Below are 24826 nucleotides of genomic sequence, written 5' to 3'. Positions count from 1 at the left end.
CCAAGTGGAATCCGCCCCCGAGGTGGCTGGCTTCAGTGACCGCGAAGTCCATGTTCGTATGGTCACCCCCTGTTGACCCTGAGCCAAACCACTCACTGTGAAGGCTCTTGAGCTGTGTGTAGTGTATGTGAATGTGGAACACCGGTGATTAACCCCCTCCTTACTGGAGAAAGATACCGCACCCTAATTGGGGTGCAGTACCCTGTGGCGACCAGAGCCTCAGGGGGTGCCACATAGTCCTCGTCGCATCTTCAGATTCCTGCCACTCATGATGAACTCCCTGACCAATCCTGGGCCGCATCAGACCAGGAACACGTCGTGATGACATCATGTTGCAACATTTCGCACGTCTGGACAGAACCTCCTGCTGGGCTTCAACCTGGGCATCACTAGAGCCGGAAGTCCTGGCTTAGTATGAGACCTAGGAATTTCAGCGTGAGTTGTGGGGATCAGAAGATGAGATGACAACCGGACAAGCAAGGAGAGGAAGAGCCGACTAGATGAGCGGTAAACTAAGGATTTTTTTTTATTTTTTACATCTTATGTCTATTATTCTCTGGAGAGGGCCCAGAGCATAATAAGGGACATTACATTTACTGAGCACAACTTCTTTGCCCATCGAATTTCCCTGGAAAAAAACGATCTGGAGGTAGGGGGTGGTTAATCTGTACGAACACCTCAGCAACGCTATAAAAGTAATATGGCGAATGAAAAACAATCCGACTAAATTTGGACTTCAAAAGCCAAATTACCCTCTTTCCCCTCTGAGCTTTGTTATGCACCCAGCAGGGTAAGGCTGCATGTAGGGAATTGCCGTAATCTTTTATGCATTTACGGTACTTTCCCCCAAAAAAAGTTTCACATGGATGTAAAATTGAATGAAGGTGTCTGAATCTATAAAGTGCTGAGTGACATTTTGACAATGTTCCTGGTGTCTACTTTCAGAAAATATACAGGTCATTGAACTGGTTGTATTGTTTGGCAACTAAATAACTTGTTCAAATCTTAAATCAGTCATAGCGTTAAGCTTCATTTGTTGGTTTTCACAGTTGTTTTAAACAGAGCCTCTGAAATCACTTTCACAGTGTAATTCTTTCAGCAGATCAAGCCACTTAAACAAATACCGTGAGCAGATAATCTATACATTCTTGCTGACAGAAATAGAAGCGAGAGCTCTGCATCTTTGGTCTGAGGATGCCGTCTGGTGGCCACACACAAAATGAAATCTTAGGTATTTGGCGCCATCATGTGGTCACTCAGTACATGTGCTTGTGAGCGACAATATTTTGTAGTTTACATGGAAATTCACATCAATTCATCTATTTCAGACGGATAATAAAATATGAAAAATATATAGGTCATAGGATAAAACAAGGCAAATAAAATGCTGTACCTTAGTACCTTAACACACCTACAGTACAGACCAAAAGTTTGGATACACCTTCTCATTCACAGAGTTTTCTTTATTTTCAGAACTCTAAAAATTGTAGATTCACATTGAAGGCATCAAAACTATGAATTAAAACGTGGAATGAAATACTTAAAGTGTGAAACAACTGAAAATATGTCTTATATTCTAGGTTCTTCAAAGTAGCCACCTTTTGCTTTCATTACTACTTTGCACACTCTTGGCATTCTCGTGATGAGCTTCAAGAGGTAGTCACCGGAAATGGTTTTTCAACAGTCTTGGGAGTTCCCAGAGATGCTTAGCACTTGTTGGCCCTTTTGCCTTCACTTTGCGGTCCAGCTCACCCCAAACCATCTCGATTGGGTTCAGGTCTGGTGACTGTGGAGACCAGGTCATCTGGCGTAGCACCCCATCACTCTCCTTCTTAGTCAAATGGCCCTTACACAGCCTGGAGGTGTGCTTGGGGTCAATGTCCTGTTGAAAAATAAATTATGGTCCAACTAAACGCAAACCAGATGGAATAACACGCCGCTGCAAGATGCTGTGGTAGCCATGCTGGTTCTGTATGCTTTCAATTTTGAATAAATACCCAACAGTGTCACCAGCAAAGCACCCCCACACCATCACACCTCCTCCTCCTCCATGCTTCACGGTGGGAACCAGGTATGTAGAGTCCATCCGTTCACCTTTTCTACAAAGACATGGTGGTTGGATCCAAAGATCTCAAATTTGGATTCATCAGACCAAAGCACAGATTTCCACTGGTCTAATGTCCATTCCTTGTGTTCTTTAGCCCAAACAAGTCTCTTCAGCTTGTTGCCTGTCCTTAGCAGTGGTTTCCTGGCAGCTATTTTACCATGAAGGCCTGCTGCACAAAGTCTCCTCTTAATAGTTGTTCTAAAGATGAGGTGTGTCCAAACTTTTGGTCAGTACTGTATATGTATACCATACTGCTGATGAGTGTCATACATATATCTTTATAGGTGGCAGCATTAATGTAATTTATCCATCATATATAAAAATAATAACCACATGCCTCCCAACTATTAAAAATAAGAAAGAGACACATACTGCGGCTGCAGCAATTTTTACTTTTCGCTAAGCCAGTTTACGGATCTCTCCCCCTCCTTTATTCAGACTCGTGCAGTAATATTGTTCTCAGTGAAGCCCATATGTACCCCCACACTGCAGGCTTCCTCTTTGAAGGCCCCACCACACATTGGAAGCTGAATATTTGTGGGGAATATTTTTTTTTTTTAAATTTCTATTTTTTGCAATAATTTAAATTTAAGCTGCTTGCCATAAAGCCATAATAAGGTTCCGGTAGAGATACATGGGACCTTACTTTAGATATCACTACTACAATTTCATATGGAAAAACTGTTTAATATGGTAATGGAACATGGTATGGCAACATGTAGTCTTCATGCAGCCCTGTGGTAGTTCTCCATGTGATGCTGTGTGACCTCCAGATGGAAACACATTCCAAAAGGCAAAGACATCCTGCACATAAACTGAAAAGTTCTGAATATGTTTTCTGGGTCTGCTCGATAAGGCCATTTTTCCAAAGTGTCGCAGGAGCAATTTTTCACATGTTTACACCAGCACAAATGTGATATACCAACACAAAAATAGCGAGTATTTGTGAAGTGTAAAGGGTTTTCTAAACATTTAAAAAACATAAATCAATACAACCTTTCCTTGCAATTACTGCTGCAAGTCTTTAGGGGGGTGTTTCTACCAGCTTTGCACATCAAGAGGCTGAAATTTCTGCCCATCTTTCTTTACAAAATAGCTCCAGCTCGGTGAGATTGGATGGAGATCGTCTGTGAACAGCAGATTCTCAATGAGATTTAGGTCTGGGCTTTGACTGAGCCATTCACATACATGAATGTGCTTTGATCTAAACCCTTCCAATGTAACTCTGGCAGTATGTTTAGAATCGCTGTCTTGCTGGAAGGTGAACCTATGCCCCAGTCTCAAGTCTTTTGCAGCCTCTAACAGGTTTTCCTCCAGGATTGCCCTGTATTTAGCTTCAATCATCTTTTCATCAACTCTGATGAACTTTCCTGTCCCTTCTGAAGAAAGGCATCCCCCCAGCATGATGCTGCCACCACCATGATTGATGTTGGGGACAGTGTTTTCAGGTTGATGTACAGTGTTAGTTTTCAGCCACACGCAGCATTTTACATTTACTCTAAAAAGTTATACTTTGGTCTCATCTGACCAGAGCATCTTCCACGTGTCATGTATGGGACAGAGCTGGCATGTGGAAGAAGTTGCTGTGATCACATGAGAGCAAAGTAAAACGTTTTGGACTAAACGCAATATAAATGTGTAGTTGAAAACTAGCACTGTATATTACCCTGAAAACATCATCTCAACCATCAAAGATGGTGGTGGCAGCATCATGCTTTGAGGATGCTTTTCTTCAACAGGGACATGGAAGATGGATGGAGCTAAATAGGAAAACCTTTTAGAGGCTGCAAAAAACGTGATACTGGGGCCGTAGGGTCACCTTCTAGCATGACAAACACCCTGTACATCCTGCCAGAGCTACAATGGATGATTTAGATAAAAGCTTCCTCATGTGTGTGAATGGCCCAGTCACAATCCAGACCTAAAACCCATTGAGAATTTGTGACAAGATTTGAAAATTGCTATTCCATACAAGCTCACTCAGTTAGAGCTATTTTGCAAAGAAGAATATGCAAAAATGGCAGACTATAGAGGTGCAAAATTAGTACAGACATACCACCAAAAGACTTGCAGCAGTAATTGCAATGAAAGGTGGTCCTACAAAGTATCAGACTATAGGGGAAGAATACAAATGCATATCCCAATTTTCAGATTAATATTATGAAAATATTTAGAAAGTCATGTATCACTTCATTTACACATCACAAATACTTGGTGTTGGGATATCACATAAAATCTTAATAAAATTTGTTGGTGTAATGTAAATAAAATGTGGCAAAGTTCATGGGGTATGAATACTTTTTTTCAAGGCACTGTAGCTGTACTTGTACTATTTCAACGCTTAGCTCACAGCTAAGTGAGCACGAGTCTAAAACTGAACCTAAAAACTAAGGGAAGGAGCGGAACAGAACAACCAGTTATTTTCTAGGACTTCATGCAAACTTATGATATTATAGGTTTAATAAGGGACTGGGCAAGTCGAGAGGTGCTTAGTATGGGGTTCTGCTCTATTTTTGTTCACAATTTGGTGCTCCAAGAGGGATTTTACAGGAACAAGACACAGGAAGCCATCATGGTAAGTAAAAATAGTACTAAAAAAAATATATTGTAGTCAAACGATAATAAAAAATAGACTGTACCTCTGCATTCAAATTATCTGAGAGGCTTTCAAGAAACTGACTTTCAATTGGATTTTGCTGTGTAAGCAGAGTCAGGTAATGGCTGAGTTTATCATGTGTTGTGATAATGGTGCCTTCTCCAAATTTATCAAACTGTGGCCGTCCAGCTCGTCCAAAGATCTGCATGACATCTAGAATTCCCAGATCCACAAATGAACCTCTTTTGGCATCGTAGATTTGTGTCCCCTGTAATGGAATAGAGAAATAATTGTGTAAATCACCCCAACAGGCCTATTTTCATTTCATTTATATGGATGCAGTGACATAGGATACTGGCTAGCCAGAGTCTGGATCCCGCTTCCTACATTTTCACATTTATGAAGATATCTTATTGAACACCGGTCTGCGTAAAGAACATTTTAGGAGTGGTTTGATTAAAATTTATTAAAAGCAATGTCCTCTTTTAGTAAGTCCAATACATTTGGATATAAATCTGTAATTTAAAAATGAGGATTTCTACCAGTTACATGTATTTTTTCTTAATACATTTGGCCCAAATTACATATCTGCAGATAATAGAAACTTTTCTTGATGAAATCGGGCGATGGTTGCACTTCAGCGTTTGTCTCTCTCACACCAGTTTTTGTGAATATAGGACAATATGCTCAATTGTTTGTAAAAGATAATGATATCTAGTACCGTGCATCAAGCTATTACCATACCAAAGTTTATGAAAATATGGATTTCATGGTTTCTAAACCTGTTTACATTTAATTCTTAATATACTTCATATCTATTAATGCTGAGATACTGGCTGGGTGACCAGCATATGTACTATTATGTCTATTGCCTTATTAGGCAAGCACTTCTACTTTTTTATCATCTTATTTCTCTGTAGATTGCAAGCTCTTGTGAGCAGGAACCACATTATGCTTGATTAAATTGTTAATTACATAAAATGGTGTGAGGTAGCGACCGCCTATATTGTAAATGGTGGCTATTGTGAGATGGCACTCGGTAACCTTGGAGGTGGCCTTTGAGGTGAAACACCTCGGAGACACCATCATGTGTTTCTCAACGCAGTGACACTAGAACAAGGCCCCTTGGGAAAATATGCAAAACAAGAAAGCCACGGAGACACCATCACATGTTTCTCAACGCTGGCAGGAAACTAGCCAGGTTTTTCACTGGGAAGAAACAACCACAGGAAGGGCAGTCTCCAGTCAAGGAGACTGCCAGGGGGCCTTGTTCTAGTGTCACTGCGTTGAGAAACACGTGATGGTGTCTCCGTGGTGTTGGATGTTGATCTCCCCGAGGTCAACCATCCTTCCCTATGTAGTCTTCTACTAGGCATTGCTCCCAATAGCCAGTTTCCTACTCCACACTGATGAGGGGCAAATACCCTGAAACAGCTGTCTGTGGATGGATACCATGTTTTGGTATAGGCGGTTTCCTTGACTGGAGACTGCCCTTCCTGTGGTTGTTCCTTCCCGGTGAAAGACCTGGCTAGTTTCCTGCCAGCGTTGAGAAACATGTGATGGTGTCTCCGCGGCATTCTTGTTTGGCATATTTTCCCAGAGGGCCTTGTTCTAGTGTCACTGCGTTGAGAAACACGTGATGGTGTCTCCGCGGTGTTGGATGTTGATCTCCCCGAGGTCAACCATCCTTACCTATGCAGTCACTGCGAATGTGACCCCAGTCACATGCAGACATCAGCTGCTGTCCAATCCAAAATTAATATTCACTGCTCTACTTGAAAAAGACACTCAACCACCCCAGGCGCCTGCTTCATGCAGCCACTATTGAAGAAAATGAATATTCACTACTCCCCATGGCCATAAACCCACCTACCTCTCGGTGTCAGCTTCAGTCAAGAGAGGTGGGTGTCATTATGGTTGTGGGGAGCAGTGTGAATAACCTTTTTTTTTTCTAATAGATGTTAACCCCAGCGTGACACGGTGTTTTGCTCAAAACCTACTGTGTGTCAATGACATGGGGTCCCTCCATTTTTCATATCCAGCACAGGAACAGCAGCAGCTGCATGTTGCAACCCTCAGCTGTCTGCTGTACCTTGGCTGGTTATGAAAAATAAAGGGGATCCCACGCTTTTTTGTTTTATTTGATTTTTTATGTTTTTAAAATGACATGAGGTCCCCCCATTTTTCTAAAACCAGCCAAGGTACAGCAGACAACTGGGGGCTGATATTAGTAGGATGGTAAGGGCTATGGTTATTTGGCCCTTTCCAGCCTAGCAATAGCATTCCACAGCCGCCCCAGAAGTGAGCTGCAGGTGGAGGGCTCATCTGAGTGACGTCACCGCTGATCACAAGGCTCACTTCAGTTGCTGACTGAACCTCACAGTGGGCAGTCCTGTTCTATGGCACTCGCTGTGAGCATCATATGTAGCAGTGCTCGAAGCGTCGTGGGACCTCGTGTGGATTTCGTCGGATCTGGAGGGGTGTATGGGGATAATAAAGTGGTGAAAGAGGGTGCTTTTTTATCTTTTATTTCAAATAAAGGATTTTTTGGGTGTTTGTGTTTATTTACTTTCACTTACAGATTAGTGATGGGGGTGTTTTATAGACACCTGTCATGACTAATGTAGGACTTAGTGGCAGCTATAGGCTTCCATTAACTCCTTAGTTGCCAGTGCACCAGGGCAATCGGAAAGAGCTGGGTAAAGTTCAGGGACTGTCGCATCTCATGGATGCGGCAATTCCAGGTGGCTGCTGGCTGATATTTTAAACTGGGGAGAGCCTAAAAACCATAGGCCTTCCAAGTCTGAGAATACCAGCCTCTAGCTGTGGGGCTTTATGTTGGCTGGGTATCAAAATTGGGGAAACCGCACACCGTTTTTTTTTTAAATTATTTATTTATTTTACTGTATGATATAGACCCACTCACTGGTGTCTGTAGTTGGGTATCAAAATTGGGGCAATCGCACACCGGTTTTTTTAAAATTATTTATTTATTTTACTGTATGATATAGACCCACTCACTGGTGTCTGTAGTTGGGTAGAAGTTGACTCCCGCGCTGTTGTAAGAAGATGGCAAGCAATGATGGTTAAACATGATTTTATTACGCGTTTCAGCGATTTATTTCCCTCCTCAGATAAATCATACATGCACCGTAACCTGCAGGCTTTCAATAGCAGTTGTGATTATTTTCACAACTGTATCAAGTGAGCACATCTGATTTTTTCCTATAAACGTTTTTAACGTTAGTAGCCTATTAGCGCCTTTTGTCTTTTCAGTCTTCTTCACATGTGATTAGTTGCAGTCACACAGCTGTCACTCAGCATGGGGGCGCGTCTGACTGCAACCAATCACAGACGCTGGTGGAAGCAGTGAATATGTATGGGCCTAATGAGCGACCCCGAAAGAAGAATAAAAGGCCACGGGAGCAGCGTGAAAGCCATGCCAATGATCGGTCAGTGCAAAGTGCTTGCTCCTACCCCCTTGCGCCAGATTCTGTTCCCCATAGATTACATAGGGACCGGCATCCGGCCAGATATCGAGGATCAATCCCCCGCCGGTCCCGAATCGCGGGGGATTGATCTGCCTCTCGTCTCATCACTAGTAAAAAACGCAGGGACAAAACATAAAAAGAATGAACATGCTGCAATTTTTTTGTCAGAAGTTTGCAACAAATTGCAGACAAAAAAACTGCAAGGTGCGCACGGCAAATTTGAATTCTCAAAGACTTTGCTGGGAAGTCAAAAGTCAGAACTTTCTGACAACAAAACTGCACCAAAAATTGCAAAAAACGCAGCGTGTGCATATAGTCTTAAGCCGATGCATTATCCAGACGTTTTCCAGGGGGGAACCTTCAGAAGGGAGTGGTGTTGTTGGCGCTCAGTAGTGAGGTTGAATCTGAGATTGCTGAGGCCCAAGCTGAGGCGCTGTCTGGGGTCCCAGCTAACAAGTAATTTGTTCACCTGAATTTGCACCTTAGGGTTCTGGGGGAACATCATGATTCTGTCCTGGCTTGTCATCCTGGTGTGAAGGGTACTCTAGATTTTATGTTGCATCACTTTTGGTGGCCCAGAATCTGGAGTAATGTGGTGTCCTATGTGTCTGCATGTGCCACCTGTGCATACTCAAAGGCATTGCACTCCCATCTGTCAGGTTGTCTGCAGCCTTTGACTGTCCCTAGCCAACCTTGGATAGACATTACCATATGCTTCATTATAGATATTCCTTCAACTGCTGGTAATACAGTCATATTTGTTGTGGTGGATAATTTTTCTAAAATTACACATTTTATCGCCTTACCTTTGTTACCCAATGCTAAAACTTTAGCCCAGGAACTTATACGTGAGATAGTCAGACTCCATAGAGTCCCATCTAATATTTTTTCTGATAGAGGAACTCAGTTTATTGCTAACTTTTGGAGGGCTTTCTGCTCTCGATTAGGGATTAAACTGTCTCATTTGTCAGTGTTCCATCCTCCGTCTAAAGAACAAACGGAAAAAATGAATCAGAATTTTGAGCAGTTTTGCACTGTTTTGGCTCAGATAATCAGGAGTAGTGGTCCTCATGCTTCCTCTTGCCGAGTTTGCTATCAATAATCGCTGCCATGAATCCTCTGGTGTATCTCAATTATTTTGTATTTATTGTCATCATACCCAGTCGTGTACGTTTCTGGAGGGGCACTCATCAGGGGTATTTGGGGAGGACCAATTGGTCTCAGCACTATGATCTACACGTGGCAAGGTTCAGCAGCATTTGCGCAACATGGGTTCTAAGTATAAGCTTGCAGCTGACTGTAAACGTGTGTCTGGTCCGAACCTGTGTGTGGGTGATCTGGTGTGGTAGTCTATGAAAAACATTGAGCTTAAAGTGCCTTCACTTAAAAGGACTCTGTCACAAGGTTTTGCTACGTAATCTGACAGAACCATGATGAAGTAAAAGAGTCCCTGATTACAGCGGTGTATCAATTACTGGGCTGCGTAGTGTAGCTTTTATAAAAATCACTGTTTAATTAGCAGGAGATTACCATTAGAGGACTATTTTGTGTGCTGCCAGGTAGTCCAGCAGCTGCATATGCTCATTATAACCCTGCTCAACATTCAAATAACTGCTAAATCTGCAGCAGAGAAAAGAGTGATTTTATCAAAATGACAGCAAGCAGCCCATGATATGATACATCTCTGGAATCAGAATCTTTGTCTCTACATAATGCTTCTTACAGATGTGGTAGCAAAAACCTGCTGACAGATTGCCTTTAAGTTAGGTCCTCGGTTCATCGGTGCTTTCAGAATCACTGCTGTCTGCAATCAGTTGGCTGTCCGCCTGGCGTCACCAGCATCATATAAAATCCATAATGTTTTTCAGAACTCTCTGTTAAAGAAATTTGTGGGGCCAGGAGTCCCTCTTCCTGTACTTCCACCTCTGGTCTTAGTTGATGAATCTTTGGAATTTCAGGTATTGAAAATTATAGATTTTTGTGTCGTTCTTTACAATACTTGGTTCACTGACAGGCTTATGGTCCTGAAAAGAGGACTTGGGAGCCAGCGTCTGATACCCATGTGGAGGTTCTGGTTATAGTATTTAATTGCAGTCATCCAGGGAGACCTGGTCCTGAGGGTCTAGAGGCCCCTAGTAGAGGGACAGGTACTGTCATATGGTGTTTTGTTCAAAACTCGCCGAGTGTCATGGTGGGATCAACTGGAGAACTGGATGTTGGAGCGCACCACTAATACTGGAACAATTTGTCTAATTTGGGTGCACACTGGTGCGGAAAAGAAATTACATGGAGCAAGGAGAAAAAAGATTCCGCACATGCAAGCAGAGGCACACCAATGGTATAGTGTATAAAGAAACGCACCTTTATTTATTGCACAGAAAAAACCATCTTAAAATCAATTAAAAACATACAAGAAGACATAAGAACACCACTTAAGCGAGACCAGATGCCCCAATATCATATATCATGAGTGACATAAAATACGGTACAATATCAAGAAAAGAGGTAATAAGAAGACCGAAACCCTGGATGGTACAATATTAAATATCCAGTATCCCTGATTAAGTCAATCTCTAGGGCGGGAAAAGGATGTTTGTAGAATGTGGTCGTAGCTGGTTACAGTATATACAAATGTATACACATACCTCACAATGTGAACCTATCCCTACAGTCTCATGCCTTATGTCAAAAAGATGTATATCGGGCAGTATATCAACAAATATCAATCACCTGATAATGGTTTGTATAGCAGACATATAGCATGAGCAATGTAGTTTAAAGTGACCTCACCACAAGCAAAACCCTATGTAGATACTGAGGGATATCGTGACAAGCAGTTCACAATGCATATACCCTAAGACAATATCCGCAACAGGGAAATAGGATGTATGTACACTGGTAACCAATGTTCAGATGGAGGATATTGTACAGTTATACAACCATGATTCAGCCAACGAAGTCGCCCGGTAGATCCGGTGAACTGAACCCCATATGTACAATAAGGGGTACAGTAGTATACAGATAGCAATCAGTGTAAAATGATTTCTACAATAGGGGGTATCAACACTGATAGCCAATCTTTTGGTTAGGGAGGCCGTACAATAATTATACAGCTATATTCCAACCAGTAGTATCACGGTGTTACCAGGTACCTTAAATACAATGAACTAATCACAGGGGTACAGTTGCAGCCGGTGACCATCCCACCCTGAAATTATATATAGAAATGCCTGGCCACGTTTAGGCAAGGGAGTAACGGCCGATACTCACACATATGGCGACTGCATATATGACAAAAAATTGCCAGAAAAGATGCAATTTAGGATAGTCGACCACCTGAAGGAGTCAACTCATGTAGGTCAGGGTATGGCAGGTGCCGTATAGTCACCGGTCGTGAGTCCAGGGTTGATCAGTCACGTCATGGGGGCGGTCAAGCAGGGTGCTCAAGGGGCCGACGCGTGTCGCCGCCGCAGCGGCTTCATCAGGGCGGGTTTAATTGATTTTAAGATGGTTTTTTCTGTGCAATAAATAAAGGTGCGTTTCTTTATACACTATACCATTGGTGTGCCTCTGCTTGCATGTGCGGAATCTTTTTTCTCCTTGCTTCATGGTGGGATCAGACGCTGTTCACACTACAGATTTTGACACTCCACACTATGGTTTCTCTACTGTTTCTGAGTTACACAGACAGGCTTGGGCGTCGACCTGCTGTGTGCTCAGTAATGGTCAGGCTGCCAAAGTTAACCTCTGCTAGCCTGCTGGATACCACTAGGATCACATGTTGTTGAAAACCTATCACATTTACTCCATGCCTTAAAGGGAACGTGTCACCAGTTTTTTGCCCTAGCTCTATAAGCTGCGGACCTGAATGCCGGCAAGTGTGTATGACGTCGGACGCGTCATGCACCGCGGCTTCAGAAGATGGAGGACAAAAATGGACGAAAGAGGAGGAGGCTCCGGCACCGGAGGACGAAGATGCCCATTTGAGACATCCACTGTAGCGACCGGTTTAGGTGAGTATTATAAAGTGTTTTTTATGTTTTACACAGCGGCCTGGGCTCTTATATACAGAATGTTAGAATGCTGTATATAAGGCCATGTGCCCACGTGTGTGCGCTCTGCACCGCAGCGTAAAGTCACTGCATGTGCGCTTCAGAGCACAGCTGAAAAGCTCGGTTCTGAAACTTTGGTGACTGCAGAATTCGTGCACTCTGGATGCTGCCCCTCCCTATAGACAAAATGGAGACAGCATGCAAAGTGCACGAAAGAAGTGACATGTTGCTTTTTAGAATGCAGCGATTTGGCAGCATGCAAACCACTGTGTTCTAAAACGCCACGTGGGCATAGATTATGCACAATCTTCATAGATTGTGCAGGGGACGCAGGACGCATGCAGTTATGCTGCAGTGCAATACGCAACGTAACTGCATGCAAATACGCAACGTGGGCACATAGCCTTAGAGTCCACTGGTGGTGGCCGCAGTTTATAGGGCAAAAAAACTGGTGACAAGTTCTAAGAGGGTGGAATCTGTCTTCCCACGCTGACTATAATTTATTGCTGTGTTGGTCTGTGTGCTGTTGTGTCCTAGTCCTGCTGGTGATAATATTGCGTGGTGGTTGGAGTTAGTGTGGAATCCTCTCGTCATTTTGTTGTTTTCTCCCTGCTCCTATTCTCCTCCTTACCACTTATTTTCTTTTACTTTAGTGTGAGCATGCTGTGTGATAGAGTTTTAGCTTCCCCTGTCTATCTCTGTTGGTTTTATTACCCTCCTGTCCTGGCCCTCTCTGGGGTAGGGAGAAAGAGGGTATAAGATACGAGCTGGTCAGGAGCAGTGTCCAGTTGGCGGCTCAGACTTCCTCACCTTCAGAGGAAAGTCTGAGATAAGGGATAGCTAGGGGCCCCTAGTTGTTTGATGATCAGTTTAAGAAGCCCCAGAACCCTGCCATCTCCTAGTGACACCCAGCCACCGCTGCAGCTTGCTCTTGCCTCCTGTGAGGCCGCTGCACTGCTGCCCATCACTTCAGCTCCCCCACCAGCAAGAGAAAGTATATCCTGACTATAAGAAGCATTCCCTCTCTCCCTAAAATTTTGGGGGAGGGGGGGGAAGGGGGCTTGCAGTTCAAAATACGGTAATCGTTCTTACTGAATAAATCTTTTTTTTGCCAGACGAAGAGCATGTTCCCTTGTATTTTGTGACGGATTTACATGAAACCACTTTTCACCAAACATTTTCCCTTGACCATTTATAAAATTCTACAGGAAAATCATGTCCCCCTTTATTTGTCTCTTCTCAAAAATAAATATGGTTAAAGGGGTTGGGGCTTTAGGGACTTTTATTCATGTAAAGGGAACCAATCACAAATCATAAATAAGCTGAGAGGAGCTAAGTAAAAAAAGACAGATTAAAAAAAAAAAAAAAAAAGTCACAATAAGGCTAGTTTCACACATCCGTCTTTTCGCCGGATTGAAGTATTCGGCGCACTTCAGTACAGTGTATACAGAACAATGGCAGCGCAACAAGCTCCGGTCATCTGCTGTCATGTGACCGGCGCATGTGACCTGGAAGTTGCCGCGCTGCCATTGCACTGTATCACACTGTACTGGAGTGCGCCAGATCCGCCAATCCAGCGATTTAGATTCTCCATGTGCCTTATCAGCTTGGTGGCTCTTCTTTGTACCTTTTCTAGCTCCAGGGGTTCCTTTATATGAACTGGTGCCTATCCAGATGACGTGGCACCAACACTTTGTAAGGTTTGTAGTATTCTGTTCCTGTCCTGAGAGTTCATGTATTTCTGACCTTCAACATCGATGTACCCTCTAAATTGTAAAAAGTTTCGGAATATGTTGGCTCTATAGGAAGATTATTTCTACGTGGTGTAACTCATATTAATGACAGCAGAAAACTACTTCTTTTTTTTTTCTTCATTTTGTTGGTGTGTTTTCAACGTCACTGATTTTTGCAGAAGTGCATCAATGACCAGATCAGAATTGTCAAGTTTAATAAATTGTCACATGATAAATATTATAAAATAACGACAGATAAAGATAGCTAAAATGGTATAGTAAAAAATTGTATATATATATATATATATATATATATATATATATATATATATATATATATATATATAAATTTAAATAAAAAAGAGAAATAAAGTATTTAAGGAAAGAAAACAAATAGTTAAGCAAAAGTAAAAAGAGGGCAAATCAGAGTAACATTCCCATTTGTACATTCCTAGCAATAGTACAGAAGTGAGGTTAGGCTTTTATTGAAGGCTTCAGAGCACCTTTTAAGCTTCTGACGTTCTGTTCTGCAGTTCCTAGGGCATTATTTGTCTTTTTTACATGCAGACAAGTTGTAGGTTGCTATTCAATTAAATGGAGCACAAGGGGTTTAACCCAACAAGTCATTTGCATTGTGCACATCCCACGGCAAACTAGTTTTCCCTAGACGGTGCTTGTACAGAAGTGAACTGCCAGGTCTGGCTTCAGGTGATTTCCCCTGCTGCAGCTGGGGAATGGCAAGATACTGGGCAGCGGTTTATTATATGGCTTTATTATCCACTGATGAATACAGAGAGGAGGCCATACTATGGAAAACTCTGACTGCTAGAAATTACAGCTGGATGTGTGGCGGAAAGAACCTGGACATATTAACAAAAAATGTATCACTGCTTCAATTGTTCTAATTTCCACTGCAGACTAGGCGGCACACAATGTTATTCCGTTCTGCAGAATAATCTCTTACCTTAATGATAACAGCGTGAGCAGGGAGATTGACACCCCAGGCTAATGTGGCTGTACAAACCAGGACTTTGATATGTCCCTGAGAAAAGAGGTTCTCAACCAAACTCCTATCTTGCCGCAGCATGCCTGCATGATGAATACTAAATCCATCTGGAAACAACTCTCTTAGCTGCTTATTTCTAGACCTTTGCACCTGTAGAAGACAAAAGCATTGGGTAAATGACTGATTAGTTTATAATGAAAAGACATTCATGTGTGGAGGAAATATGCAATCACAAAACTGACTAAGGCACCTTCTTTTGATATTCTAAATACTTCTATTGTTTGCATTGAAGCTAAATACAAAGTATGGCAAATGCAGACATCTCTTTGTTTCATCCCTAACTACGGATAAATATTCGTACCACACATTAATGTTGTACGGCTGATTTCATGTCAAAGCTTCTTGGCTGTGCTTGGTTTTAATTCACACATACTGTCAAATTATGAAATACCGACAACTAAGCCATACAAATATACATTCCGACTGACATATAATTGACACCTAGGTTTAAGAGCAGTGACTTTTCTTTTTTCCAAGAACACATTTTTTTCCAAGTTATCCAATTAAAAGCAGTGATTTTTACAAACTGCCAGTCTACAACCTGGAAATCTAAAGGAACCCCCATGCAGATTAGACTAATGTGGCAGAACCCATCGTTATCGAAATGTTTGGCTAACACACTACTGTGTATGCAAGCACCGGCCAACTGATGGTTGGAGGAGCTGTCCATTGGACATGTCCAATTTTGGACTGCCGGTAGCTTTGTTTTCCTGAAGATCGGCCATCGGAAGATGTCTGCCAGCTGCTTTCTCATAGAGAACACAGGAGAACTCGGCTGAGTGACCGTTCCAGTGTATAGTAGATACAGAAAGTTGTCCGCCAAACAATCCACAGAAACATTGTTCAAGCGGCAGTTAATGTATTTGGTTGGTTTAACACCAGAAAACCAATAATTCCCTATAATGTCTAATAAAGCTGATCCTCACATTCAGTGTGGGCAACTTATGAAGCTAGAGGTGTGAAGCCAATGTCCACTCACTCTAGAGTCTTGCTGAAAGTATAGATCAGTATGATGGTGAGAAAGGAGGAACTGGTCAGTCTCCTGTTGGACAAGTACATTTTTTAGTGTATGGATGGGTAAAGGAAATCATCTGGTTATGGATATTATGATATTTAAATTATCATTACACAATAATGTATAGTATTCGAATATTGTAAAATGTGTAAATACACCATCCATCTTAAGAACATCTATTTGTCTAAAATGGCACTTGGTACACTCAAACAAACAACACGACTTTGAAACTTTATGGCGCAAACAAGATGTAACAAACAGGATGCGGTTCCAATTCTAACATATATACAAAGATAAGATAAGGACTATAAGACTACACTACCTGCCAATTACATAACTATGCTAAAGAATCATGCAACCCACTCATTAAGCTTTAGAAACCAATCACTTTAAGGATTGACAAATGACCTATGATGTTAAAGTTGTATTAACTTGTGTATTAAAGTTTTCCAATAAATATACCCTCTGGGCACTGCCTTGGTGAGGAATCATGCAGACATCATACTTGTAGTGGCCTCCTTTATTCCCTCTCTGCAGTTAGCTGGTCACGCTGTAGATATTGGCGTATTCTATTTATTGATGGATCCATCTGAAAGTTTCCTTGCCAGTCATGCTTACACAATTTGATAAAAAATGTACACAAGGAACCACACATTTAGGTTAAATAAGCAAGGTCCGAGTTTGGACCTGGGTGTCTAAACTGGTTGTGATTCTCCTAACTGGAACTGAATAGCCTCAGAAGGTTAGGGGCAGGAAATCTATGGCCAGTCTAGACGGCATGGTATGTACTCAGACCATGTGTCACTGACATCTGAATTTGGCTCTAAAATGGTGACTATTGGGGTAATAGAGATTAAAATGATTCAGATATTGAACATATGTACATTTCATAGCATCTCTCGAAGTTCAATAGATAACTCAGGGACCTCTGTTGTAAAGGTAATAATGCTTACTCAAAAAACCCACAGGGCTGGTTGTGGCAAGTAGGCTAACACAATTTGATCAAAAATACAAACTAGGAACCTCCCATTGAAAGTACAACGTATATGGCAATGATGTAAATGAATGAAAACTGTCACACTATAGGGTTCACTTGGTGCTGATGTATCTTTCAGTTGGCTTGCGTTTGTATTTCAGATGGAACAGATTTGCATTTTCACAAACTCAACACTTTTTTTACACAGCGGATTTGTGAAAAATATACAGTAAACATGTAACTGTTGGGGTATGTTTACATGGTATGGATATACTGCGGATATTCATGGCTGGATTTTGAGTGGAAAATCTGCTTTGAATTAGAGTAGCCGCTGAGTGGATAACATTTTAGAAATCTCATCCACATTCTATGAAATGATATCTGTTTGGAAATTAACATGTCACAGATTTTTACTGTGGTTTCACCACCTGCAATTTGTAGCGTCAAATTTTGCTGCAGGTGTGAGGCGAAATCCATGTGAATTAAGAAAAATAATCCGCAAAGCTAATATACACCATGTGAAAAACAACATTTAAGAGGTTGTCCACTACTTTTGCATTGATGGCCTGACCTTAGGATAGGTTATTGTCGGATCCGCTAGGGTCCGACACCTGGCACCCCTGCCGATCAGCCATTCTCGGTGCCGCCACTGGCAACAGGCAGCTGGAAATGCTCAGTTCTGGAACTGCCTCGGCTGGGTACTGCACATCCGCCTCCCATTCATATCAATACGGTAGGAGGCAGATATGCAATACCTGGCCGCAGTTCCGAACCTGAGCATTTACGGCTGCCTTCTACTGCCCCCCGACATAGAGAACAACTGATTGTCGGGGGGGTAAGGTTGCGATGTCATACTCCAGCCGATCAGACATTGATGACCTAAGGATAGGCAATATAAAAGTAGTGGACAAGCTCTATAATAAGCCATCCACATGAATGGGACTAATTTGTAGTACCAGACACAGTTGGACTTACAGAAAAGCCATGAAGAGCTTTTCTGGATAGGGTCGAGACTCCCATTATATGGCCATTCTACACATAGACCATCAATAGCTTCACCCCCCCCCAACCCCAACAAAAAATAATTTAACTGCATGTATGGACAATTCTGTCAAAAATAACAAGTAGTGATACTTTGTTCTCTAAAGTGAATCAGTACTATCATGACTGAAATATATGTGACATGTATGTGCAAAGTGGTAACGTGAAGGAACAGAGGACAACAACATAAAAATGGTCTTTAACTGTCAATTTAAGTCAATAGTTTTTTTTTTTTTACAGAAAAAATGTATGCATGCTATTGTAAGACCGCTGGATAAAAAGTAGCATGTAAACCCAGCTTGGATGAACCACAGTCACAGAAAGCACAGAACTGCTGAAAATGCACTTAGCATTCAAGTCAGTCTGCATACAATATAATTGATGGGACCTAGTGTTCTGATATTATGTGCCACATCCTTCAACTTATAAAATACATTGGACGCTGATTTGTAAACAATCGCAGAAGCCGTCCTCATCGCCGTATTTCAATATTCTACATTGTCTGGAAGTAATTGAAAAACAGTGCATTAACATTTCTTGTCAGCTGCTCGGTGGATATTCATTGTAGCATGAATTTTCAATCTTATGTGTGGGATTAACATAAAAATATAGACAATCTATTAAGAGTGTTTTGGCTGCAGAAGTCATTCTAAATACTAGAACTAAAGTCAAAGTAACTATATGGTATCTTTATCACAGAGGCCAGGAGGTGGAATAACAGAATGGCCACGAACGAACGTTCTCAACAGCAGTCATTCCGCATAACATCATAACGACAAGGCATAAGGTGTATGTGTGTAATCTAACAGCATGGGGGCGCTGCTGATCATCTGTACAAAGAAAATCCTGACATTGACAGTGGGGAAAATTGGTACTACGAGTAGCCAAAGAGTTCTGCAGTTTGGAGAATCCCTTGTAGATGGCAAACGTCTCGTTTTATTCATCGAGACAACATGACTGTGAAATGAGAATCAAACTCCACAGCACAGTTCTACCAGCCATGTTGGGGAGACATTGCCAGCAACCATCATTAATCATCTTTAGTCATTCTGTGTATCTAATACAACATGTGCTGAGATAAGCAAAGGCTGAGAGCAGCCGACTGTCCTCCTTCTAGAGAGCAAGCTATTAAACTACCGTGTTTATACAAAAATAAGACCTCCCCCAAAAATAAGCCCTAGCAGGGATTTTCAGCATTTTCGGAGAAAGGCTTAAATGTAAGCCCTCCCCCGAAAATAAGCCCTAGTCCCGGATCAATAATGAAGTGTCCGTGCAGCTAAAAAAGTTACAGATACTGCAGGACACTTCATTATACACAGCGGCACCCGGCAATTACACTCACTCGACACTGAGCAGCAGGACCTGCAGCTCTCACACACACACAATCACACACACACACACACACACACACACACACACACACAAAATCAGATCTCACTCACACACCAGATCTCACAAACAAACATTGGATCGCACACATAATCAGATCGCACACACAAACATCAAATCACACACACACAAACATCGGATCACACAAACATCGGATCACACGCAAACATCAAATCACACACACACAAACATCGGATCACACACACATTGGATCGCATACACACTCACCTCATCGAGCGATACCGATCTCTTCTCGCCAGGAGAATCCTGAGAGGCAGTACGGTGCAGCACGACGAACAGGACCTGCGGCCGGACACGTGACTTGTTCTCATTCCCTGCTGCCGTAAGTGCTGGATGTGATGTGATGTGTGTGTGATCTGCTGTGTGTATCTGCAATCGGCTGTGTGTGTCTGCGATCGGCTGTGTTTTTCTGCGATCGGCTGTGTGTGTCTGCGTTCGGATGTGTGTATCTGTGATCGGCTGTGTGTGTCTGTGATCGGATGTGTGTATCTGTGATCGGATGTGTGTGCCTGTGATAGGATGTGTGTATCTGTGATCGGCTGTGTGTGCCTGTGATAGGATGTGTGTATCTGATCGGCTGTGTGTGCCTGTGATAGGATATGTGTATCTGTGATCGGCTGTGTGTGCCTGCGATCGGATGTGTGTATCTGTGATCGGCTGTGTGCCTGTGATCGGATGTGTGTATCTGTGATCGGCTGTGTGTGCCTGCGATCGGATGTGTGTATCTGTGATCGGATGTGTGTGCCTGTGATCGGATGTGTGTATCTGTGATCGGCTGTGTGTATCTGTGATCGGATGTGTGTGCCTGTGATCGGATGTGTGTATCTGTGATCGGCTGTGTGTGCCTGCGATCTGCTGTGTGTGATCTGCTGTGTATATCTGCGATCTGCTGTGTGTGTGCCTGCGATCTGCTGTGTATATCTGTGATCTGCTGTGTGTGTCTGTGTGTGTGTGTGAGATCTGCTGTGTGTGTGATCTGCTGTGTGTGTCTGGGATCTTCTGTGTGTGTCAGAGTGTCAGCTAGCAGCAGGGTAGGACGGCATGCAGCACCGACTGGAGATCACAGGAGGACCTGGGAACCACGCAGACGTCCTGGTCTGGTGAGTATGAGTCTCCTGGGAAGTGGGGGGGTCTGCTTTTCTGGGTAGTAAACTTACCCCCAACCGTGTTTCTCCAAGACTAAGACCTCCTCCAAAAATAAGCCCTAGTGCTTTTTTGGGGGGCAAAAAAAATATAAGACAGTGTCTTATTTTTGGAAAAACACGGTAGCTACTCATACATCACTTTCATTGCACATTTCTTTGTAGCTCTGGAAAATATGGCTTACAAGCAGCTAACAGATGTATGCTGCCCATTTATATATGCAGAGGAGGTGGAGCGCAAATTAAGAGGGGAAAATCAAAACGTTTTTTACCTCAGTGTTTGTAGGCCGAAACCAGGAGTGGTCAAGAAATACAGAGGTGGTAAACATGTTTCTATTATGCTTTTCCTGTGATTGTTCCACTGCTGGATTTGGCTACAAATACTGAGATAAAAAGCTCATCAAATACTGAATGTGTGCACGTGGCCTTACAGATACTGAGGTAAGAGACTCACCAAATACGGAATGTGTGCACGTGGCCTTATAGATACTGAGGTAAAAAACTCACCAAACACTCAGTGTGCACGTGGCCTTACAGATACTGAGGTAAACTCAGCAAACGCTCAACCTGTGCACGTGGCCTTACAAATACTGCGGTAAAAACTCACCAAACACTCAGTGTGCATGTGGCCTTACAAATACTGAGGTTAGAAACTCACCAAACACTCAGTGTGCACGTGGCCTTATAGATACTGAGGTAAAAAACGCACCAAACACTCAGTGTGCACGTGGCCTTACAGATACTGAGGTAAAAAACTCACCAAACACTCAGTGTGCACGTGGCCTTACAGATACTGAGGTAAACTCAGCAAACGCTCAACCTGTGCACGTGGCCTTACAAATACTGAGGTAAAAACTCACCAAACACTCAGTGTGCATGTGGCCTTACAAATACTGAGGTTAGAAACTCACCAAACACTCAGTGTGCACGTGGCCTTATAGATACTGAGGTAAAAAACGCACCAAACACTCAGTGTGCACGTGGCCTTACAGATACTGAGGTAAAAAACTCACCAAACACTCAGTGTGCACGTGGCCTTACAGATACTGAGGTAAACTCAGCAAACGCTCAACCTGTGCACGTGGCCTTACAAATACTGAGGTAAAAACTCACCAAACACTCAGTATGCACGTGGCCTTACAAATACTGAGGTAAACTCAGCAAACGCTCAACCTGTGCACGTGGCCTTACAAATACTGCGGTAAAAACTCACCAAACACTCAGTGTGCACGTGGCCTTACAATTCATTCAATGTCAGAGAGGAACAGCAGGGGCCTACCAGTAACACTGACTATGGGGGCCCACTGATAAACTACATGCAAATATTACATTCATAAACGTACCTACGTAGCCCACCAGAGGATTTTCCTGTTCTCTTGTGGGCCAGTCCGAGTCTGACTTTATTTCATATAAAACAAGCACTGGGAAGGTCTTTGAGGTATGGGTACTAATATAAGTCGGTATAATTAAGATGGGGTCCACTTCAAATGGCAAGAATGTTAAAAGCTTTAAAACACCTTTGGTTTTACTTAACCCCTTCATCCCCGGGTGATTTTCAGTTTTTCCGTTTTTGTTTCTCGCTCCCCTCCTTCTGAGAGTCTTAACCTCTTTATTTTTCCATCAATCTTGCCATATAAGGGCTTATTTTTTGCAGGACGAGGTGTACTTTTGAATGAAACCATTATTTTCCCATATAGTGTACTGGAAAATGGGAAAAAAATCCCAATTGTGATAAAAATTGCAAAAAAGTGCGACTGCCTGATTGTTTTTGGGATATTTTATTCACCGTGTTCCCTATATGGTAAAACTGATGTGTCTGTGTGATGTCTCAGGTTGGTATGAGTTCCTAGACACCAAACATGTATAGGTTTACTTTTATCTAAGGGGTTAAAGGTGATCTTTTTGCGTCATTTTACACGATCCATAGCGTTCCCATTTTTCGGAATCTAGGGCTCAGTGATGGCTTATTTTTTTGTATCTCAAGCTGACGTTTTTAACGTACCATTTTTGAGCAGATGCTAAGTTTTAATTATCTGTTATCGCATCTTGCGCAATATACGCGGCGACCAAAAAAAACGTAATTTTGGTGTTTGGAATTATTTTTGCAGTTACGCCGTTTACTGATTGGGTTAATTGATTTTATATTTTGATCGGGCCTTTCTGAAAGCGACGATACCAAATGTGTGTATATTTTTAACCCTTTAATTTTCAATGGGGCGAATGGGGGATGATTTGAACTTTTAGGTTTTTTCATTTTTTTAAAATTTTTTTTTTACTTTTTTTTTTTTTTTTTATTTTACTAGTACCCCTAGGGGACTATAAGGATTAGCAGTCTGTTCACTCTTCCATTTCTCCATATCACAGCTTCACAGATGAGATCTGCAGAAAAGCAGCTTTCCTATTACAAAAGACCCTCTGCCGGGTGTAAGAGGAAGTGACTCCTGATAGCTACAGGAGTCATCACATGACCTTGTGCTACCATGGCAACCATCGGATCCACGTGATCATGTCATGTGACTTCCGATGGCACCGGGTAAGTGAATGCTTACCGTGCGCGCAATTTTATCTCGCTGTCACATTTTGACAGCAAGATGCAAGGGGTCAACAGGCGCGAGTGGAGAGCGGATCCACTCGTGCTTGATAGCCGCACATGTCAGCTGTTCAAATCAGCTGACGTGTTGGGATCAATGCCGACTGCCCGCGGCAGTCGGCGTGGATTAACCTCACACGATTCATGACATACCCAGTACGTCATGTGTCGTGAAGAGGTTAAAGGGAACCTGTCACCAGATTTGGCGTCTACAATCTGCGGCCACCACCGGTGAGTTCTCATATACATCATTCCAGAATACTGTAGATAAGACCCCAGGCCGCTCTATAGAATGTAAAAAGCAGTTTCATAATACTCACCTAGGGGGCAGTCCGGTCTGATAGGTGTTGCTGCTCTCCAGTCCGGCACCTACTCTTTGCGGCGATCGCGGTCCTACTTCGACCTAGCCCAGTATGGATGACGTGTCCTATGTCATCTATACAAGCCAGCATTGCTGTCCTGCGTAGGCGTGCTTTGATCTGCCCTGCAGTACTGTAATGTGCAAACACGAGGAAAGGTGAAAGACCACCTGTGCATGAGTACTACAGTACTTTGATCTGCCCTGAGCAGGGTTGGTGCTCGGGTACTTTGAACCCACGCGAATCTGGACTTTTACAGCCCATATCCTCAAACCACTAATCACTATCACTGATGTCTAAAACCGTGTCTCTTATTTGCAATATTTTGCAATTCTTCTCAACTATCTCACTAATGCCTTGATTATCAGGTCAAACATGTATATCTTCAAGAATGTATCTCATGTGAATAATGATTAATAAAAAAACAATACAACCAAGGAATTCTTTAGGTAAAATTGAGTTTTGTAACATTATGTTGTATGTGTGCAGAAAAGTTTTCCAAGTTAACTGCAGCGCCTAAAACGTCAACCCTGATAATTGTGAATTCAGTCACATACCTAGTTGTAGAGTTGATCTAAGGAAAATTAAACTAAAAGTTCAAGTTGTCACAACATGATAAAGTACCTGGGAACATCACAACTACAAACGTAGCAGGTTTCTGATTGCACTTAAAATTTGTGCTGCCCAGTTTTATAACTTGAGAGTGGTTGAGGTCTGACTGTTTGAAATACATATGAGGGCCTCTGGGAAATATATCAAGATATCTAAATTCTAGAAACGGAAGATTTTTATGTTTTGTTTTAAGGGAAAACTAATGGCTCGGTTAATGGAACACAGCAAGAAAATATACAACATTCTTGTTGTAAGAAAAAGAGATCAGATTTCATGCAGTGTCAATCACAGACAAGTTTCAATATATGACATGTTATAATGCAAGCTATCTTCATATATCATCACCCTGCCCATCCTAAATCAATTTCCTGATCAGATATAACAGCAACATTGTACCTGACCCTGGACCATACAGTTATAAGTATCGTCATCTTGACGCAACATCTCCAGACATCACCGTGTGATGTTGGAAGACAGCCCAAGTATCAGAAGAACATTCTTGCTATGAGAGTTAACAAAAATAGCTAACGTTCGCCATATTTTCTCCATACATTTGACAACCATAACCATCCAATCCCACAAATTCTAGACAACAGATGCCGATGGGAGATTCAAACCCCATCCATGTGCGCCAAG

At 42.4% G+C, this 24826-nt stretch overlaps 1 protein-coding gene across 2 annotated transcripts in view; it reads right to left on the bottom strand.

The window, feature by feature from the left end:
- ASCC3 (activating signal cointegrator 1 complex subunit 3) overlaps positions 1-24826 on the bottom strand; it is an 812216-nt gene that overhangs the window by 227933 nt on the left and 559457 nt on the right. For both annotated transcript variants that reach the window (XM_075340095.1, XM_075340096.1), the window contains exons 15-16: positions 14944-15135; positions 4747-4971 (exon numbers count right to left, since the gene is read on the bottom strand). In XM_075340095.1, the coding sequence (XP_075196210.1) occupies positions 4747-4971; positions 14944-15135 (417 nt within the window). The remainder of the gene's footprint in view (positions 1-4746; positions 4972-14943; positions 15136-24826) is intronic.

Source organism: Anomaloglossus baeobatrachus, chromosome 3 (genome assembly GCF_048569485.1).
Source record: "Anomaloglossus baeobatrachus isolate aAnoBae1 chromosome 3, aAnoBae1.hap1, whole genome shotgun sequence".
NCBI lineage: Eukaryota > Metazoa > Chordata > Amphibia > Anura > Aromobatidae > Anomaloglossus > Anomaloglossus baeobatrachus.
This window is presented reverse-complemented; position numbering and strand designations above follow the sequence as displayed.